This window comes from Lathyrus oleraceus, chromosome 3 (genome assembly GCF_024323335.1).
Source record: "Lathyrus oleraceus cultivar Zhongwan6 chromosome 3, CAAS_Psat_ZW6_1.0, whole genome shotgun sequence".
Taxonomy (NCBI): domain Eukaryota; kingdom Viridiplantae; phylum Streptophyta; class Magnoliopsida; order Fabales; family Fabaceae; genus Lathyrus; species Lathyrus oleraceus.
In genome coordinates, this window is record NC_066581.1 from 270,405,336 (window position 1) to 270,411,212 (window position 5,877).

General features: G+C 34.9%; 1 protein-coding gene across 2 annotated transcripts; it reads left to right on the top strand.

The window, feature by feature from the left end:
• Positions 1 to 362: 362 nt before the first annotated feature.
• Positions 363 to 2,563, top strand: LOC127126911 (AT-hook motif nuclear-localized protein 23). 2 transcript variants are annotated; one of them, XM_051055943.1, is made up of 3 exons: positions 363 to 489; positions 660 to 1,487; positions 2,239 to 2,563. In XM_051055943.1, exon 2 carries the CDS (start codon positions 674 to 676, stop codon positions 1,466 to 1,468), a length of 795 nt encoding a protein of 264 aa, XP_050911900.1. In that variant the 5' UTR covers positions 363 to 489; positions 660 to 673; the 3' UTR covers positions 1,469 to 1,487; positions 2,239 to 2,563. The 2 variants fall into 2 exon arrangements, with proteins under 2 accessions (XP_050911900.1, XP_050911899.1); XM_051055942.1 differs by lacking the exon at positions 2,239 to 2,563 and having other exon boundaries at positions 660 to 1,715.
• Positions 2,564 to 5,877: the final 3,314 nt, after the last annotated feature.

Below are 5,877 nucleotides of genomic sequence, written 5' to 3' on the forward strand. Positions count from 1 at the left end.
TAATGAAAGAAAGAAAGCAAAACCACTAATTATTCTGTAAAGTAATTGTTCAACATGTGCAAGAATTACTTCATAGTTAAGAGTTGAAATATTTTATATGTTTTGGTTTCTCTTTATCGAAAGGTGACCTAGGTTTCCTATACAATCATCTAACCTACCTGTCTCTCTCTCTCTATCACATTTCCTCACATCCTCCAAAGATATAGACACAACATTTTAATCTTTAACTTCAACCTATGATTTTTTAAAAGTCTTGAATTAAGTATAATTAATGTGGTTTTCAAAGAAATTAAATTAATAATAAAACTTACATAGTTTAATCCCACCATGAATATTTTATTGGTGTATACTTTCCTAGTTGTGTGAGAATGGCTGCAACTTCCACCACTTTATTTGTCTCTCTGTCTCTCTCTTTCCCTTCCAATCTCATCCTATTCCGTTTTCTCAGCAGTACTCAATTGATCCATTTGTTTTTCTATTCGTTTTGAGGTTTGAATCATTGGACACTCTTAAATCTAATACTATTTCTTCTTTTTTTTATTTTTTATTAAGAATTGCTGTATACTTATAATTTAATTGTTCATTACTATTCTAAAATTTCTTTCTTATTTAATTACTATAATTTTCTATCTTTCTTTTTTGTTTTTCTACTTCTTTAGAACTTTGAGAGTATATGGCCGGCATAGACTTGGGTTCAGCATCACAACACTTTGTTCATCGTCTTCAACGCCCTGACCTAGAAGTTCATGATGAGAGTCAAGATCAAGATGGAAACAATAACCATGAAGGGCTTGATCTAGTTTCACCAAATCATGGTCTTGGTGATGTTGTTGGTCGTAGACCAAGGGGCAGACCTCCAGGCTCAAAGAACAAACCTAAACCTCCTGTGATCATTACAAGAGAGAGTGCAAACACGCTTAGGGCTCATATTCTTGAGGTTAGTAGTGGTTGCGACGTGTTTGACTCGGTCGCTACCTATGCGAGGAAGCGTCAAAGAGGGATCTGTGTTCTTAGTGGCAGTGGAACTGTCACTAACGTGACCCTGCGACAGCCAGCTGCCGCAGGATCTGTAGTGACACTTCATGGAAGATTTGAGATATTGTCTTTGTCTGGATCGTTTCTACCGCCCCCGGCTCCACCGGGGGCAACAAGTTTGAGTGTGTTTCTTGGCGGAGGTCAAGGTCAAGTCGTCGGAGGAAATGTTGTTGGCCCTTTGGTTGCTTCTGGACCGGTTATCGTTATTGCTTCGTCGTTTACTAACGTAGCGTACGAGAGGTTACCGTTAGATGAAGACGAATCTCTTCAGATGCAACAAGGGCAATCATCTGCAGGTGGTGGTGGTGATGGTGTTAATAACTCGTTTCCCGACCCGTCTTCGGGGCTTCCATTCTTCAACTTACCTCTAAATATGCCTCAATTACCTGTGGATGGTTGGAATGGAAACTCTGGTGGAAGACAATCTTATTGAGCTTAATCATGTTACAAAGGTGAGTTGAATTTCGTGATTTTAGTTTCCTTTGAATTAATCATTTGTGAAGAATTGAGGACTTGTTTTCTTGATTTAATTTCTTGGCTAGGGTTGTTGTAAGAACTCAGTTATAATTTCTAGGAACAATTGTAAAACATTAATTTCTCTTTGGTTGTTGGAGTTGTTAATTAGATGAATTAGATTCTTGTGATTAACCCTTGAGTTGAATAAATTATCATTGGCTTAATTTATTTGTTTCCATGCTTTAGATTTTGATGGAATGAATCAATCTGTGTTTGCTCTTACATGTTAAAACGAATCAAAATTAAAGTATTGAATTGAAACTATATGGATAACTTAATCTTTCTAAATAATCGATACAATTTGTCTTTTTTGTTGGCACTCAAAGAATACTTAATTAAAAGAATCCAAACATTATTGCTTTTGACCTAATGAAGATTAGCACCTCTCTCTTATAATTAATTCCACCATAAACAAGTGGGGAAAAACTAATTATATTTCTTAATTTTTGGGTTGTCATGTAGAAGTCGTCTAAAAAATATAATTTATTTGATTAATAAAAATGTACATGATTTTTTCTTTAGTAGTTCGAATCCAAACCGTTCCAGTCAAATGCAGTTGAATGTTCCTTAATAGTTATCAATTATTGAATTGGTTTAAAGCGGTTATATATTTATATTTATGTATTAATGTAATACACACTTTTTTTGAAGTATCTAACTTGATTTCTTCCAAACTATTAATTTTAGATTTGGATTCAAGTGGAGAAGAGAAATCTGCAGAATGAAGAACAAATTTACATGTAGAGTCAAAGGGAAAAGATATGATATAAAAAAGGAAAAGGCTCTAAGTTGAGAGTGTTTTAGAATTTTTGTAGGGGTTTTCATTATAGAATTTATCTTAAGTAATCTTTAAAACAAACATTGTTAGAAGTCAAATAGGTTCTTCTATTGCCCTGAAAAACGTAAATAGATTCTAATCTTCATATATTACTATATTCATTTATTCAAAGAGACAAAATATATTTGTGCAAAACACTATATACTTTTAGATATAAGAATTTTGATAAGCTAACTTTGATTGCTAGATTGAGTGCACATATAAAACTGATTATAATTCGTTTTATTTTTTATATTTAAAAATTCCTAAAGATTATACTATCACGTAAACTACCCAAGACTCGTCTTTAGGTAACAAAAGGGCATGTTTAACCATAAATTGTGTCTTAAAAAAGAATAACATGTGCATGCATGTAGTTTAGCCTTCATTAAATTATGTTATTGCATCCCACTCTCCTCGCTTGTAATATTTTCCAAGGCATATAATATATATAAAATATAAAAGGAGAGGTACTAAAGGTCGATAGTGTACAACAAGAGGACACAAGCAAACACAAGAGGTACTTTGTCAATAGCAAAAACAAATATACAGATCAAGAAATAGAGAGGAAATGAAACCGATCACCATAATAGAGAGAAAAAATAGAGTCAGCTAACAACCGAACAGAAACTCCAAAGACAAATAAAGAGAGCTAGATGTCCTAAATCAAGGATCAGCTAAAGCAAAAATCAATCTCCACCTAAACATCAAGAACACACTAAAGGGAAGGATGAAGACACTCATGCCATTATTGGCTTAATTGAAGGATAGAATTCTCGAGACAGACGAAAAATGCACATAAGTTATCCACGGATCTATCAAGATACTATTTCCATGCCAAAGCTGACACTCATGTCTTCCACGTCCTTCGGTGTCACTAAATTACCTAAAAACACTATATCATTCCAAACTTTCCACATAGACCAAATCACGACATGCAAAATCAGAAATAGATCTCCCTTAATTTTAGAAAAAACCACCAAGAGTATAGAAAATCTGAAAAAGAGTCATTATATCTTTAGGTAAAATCAAGCATTAATCCAGCCAACTAAAAATCATATACCAATATGGTGCAACTACCTCACAAGTCGCAAAAAGATGAGAAGACGACTAAATAGCCTTAAATAGAAAGAACGTATAAAACCCCACGAACCCAAAGGGGTCCCTCTCTTCTATATGTTCTCTCTGGTAGAAATTCAATCTTGAATGAGCTACCAAGAGAAAATAATTATTTTGTAGGGGACCCAATTGCCCCAGATACTAGGAAGAACTTGTGCAACAGACGATGCCTGATGATCACAGGGAAGCTCCCTGGTAAGGATGAGTGAATAAGCAGACAACATAGAGTAAAATCCATCTTTAGAGTGAAACCACCACCATTTGTCTGGATGAGCTGAAGGTATAAAATCCCTAATGATCAAGAGAAGATCAAAAACAACTCTAGCTCATGCTAAAAAATACGGACTCTTCTCCATCTAAGATCCCAAATCCAGGTCTGACCCTCCCATTTACCAACCTCTCTCCCGCAGAACGATCTTTCTACTCATATATAAAGAAAAGCCTAAGCAACTTACTCCAAAGAGGAATGACTCCCACCTAATGATCATTCCAAAAATAAATGAGAGAACCCGATCCAACTTGCCTTAGCAGACCATCGTGAAACCAATTAGAGAGGTAATCCATTTTAACCCATAGGAGAGACAGCCCTATCCACCAAGTAGATATAGATCACAAACACCTAACTATACGACCCATGATAGATGGAATTGGCATACTTCCATATATTGCGGATAAAATATTATGCTAGATACCCGAAGCTCCTACGTAAACATCATCTCCACTTATCTAAAAGAGCCAAATTGACCATCTGGGGTCACAAACACTTAGGCCACCAAACTCTATAGGCTTACACACATCAGCTCATCTCACTTAAGAAACCTTAGAAACTCCTATAACAACACCCAAAGGAATCTTATTTGAGTTTTCATAATCTTTCTCAAAACCTTAATAGGCATTTTAATGAAAGACAAAAAGAAGATAGAAATAGGGTGGAAATAGACTGGGCCGAGTTAGGCTTTGTCAAACCTAAGCCTGACCTACCCAAAAAAATGAAGCCTAAACTTGACCTATAGTCTGTCATAGGCTTATTTTTAGGCCCGAGCTTGGCCTTTTTGAAGGTTTGTTTAGCCTGTTATCCTACATAAAAGCCTATTTTTTAGACATCTATAAATAAGCAATTCAAATAATGTTTAAATAGACTAACAAACTAAAAGATCAATGAGACTAAAAGTTTGTTTACATTGACTTATTTTATTTTACATATTAGCATAAGGTTTGTGAGACTATTTGTTTAAGAGAACTTATGAAAACAACTTATGGGATTGTTCATAAGGTGTTTTCATCTTATTTTCATAAGTTCTCCAAGATAACCAAGTTTTATTTATGTATTTTAATTCAAAGTACAAAACATACCATAATATGATAATAAAAGAAATTATTCATATTTTATTAAATAGGTCTTCCTGATAGGATTAAAAGACTTTTTTATGGCCTGTGTCGAGCCTTTTTAACTAAACAGGCTTAGAAAAAAAATAGGCCTTTTCTATTTAAAAAAAACTTGTCTGGCCTGAGCTTGTGTTGGCTAGACCATAGATCCATGTTAGTTGGCCTGCCCTATTTCCATCCCTAGATAGGAATAACATTCAGGACAAAATTAAGAAGGATCACTCTCTCTCTTAGGGATACATACCCATGCCTCCAAGAGTGGATCCTCCTGGTAATAAGATTAGTTAGAGCTTCCTATGTAGTAGGTAGATGGGAGATAAATCCCACTAGAAGACCAAGGTACTTGAAGAGAAGAGACTATTGATTGCAATGAAGAAAATTACAAGTAAGATCTAAGAAATAAGCATCAAAATTAACCCCGATAGGATTGCTCTTAGAAAAATTCACCCTAAGGCTTAAGGCAGACTCAAAACCTTCTAAGGATAACTTTGATGGCCCAAAGATTGTCAATGGGCCATCTGCCAAAATCATGGAATCATCTATATACTAAATATGGGAAACTACTAATATGAAGACCCCACTCTAAAACCAGGAACAATTGTAAATCCACAACCCTGGAGAAAAACCCACTTAGCCCTTTGGCCACCAGAAGAAAATAGAAAAGGGACAGATGGTCACCTTACTTCAACCCCTATTTGAATACTAATTTATTTGGTCAGGCAACCATTTACCAAGATTGTCAGATTACCAGATAAAAAACAAGCATGAATTCAACCTCTTTATTTGTCGTTAAATACGAACCTAGAAAGCATATAATCTAGAGAGGTCGAGCTTACTAAATCATAAGCTTTCTCAAATCTGCTTCAAAAATGAGACGTGATTTTTTACTCTTCTTAGCTATCCCACTAACTCATTCATAACCATCACCATGTCAACTAGAAGTTTACCTTTGAGAAAGGTCGATTGGCTAGGAGATATAAGCTAATCCATGACACTAAAAAGCT

Coding starts and splice junctions, on each gene's coding strand:
- LOC127126911 (XM_051055943.1), top strand. CDS start 674: ATGGCCGGCATAGACTTGGGTTCAGCATCACAACACTTTGTTCATCGT.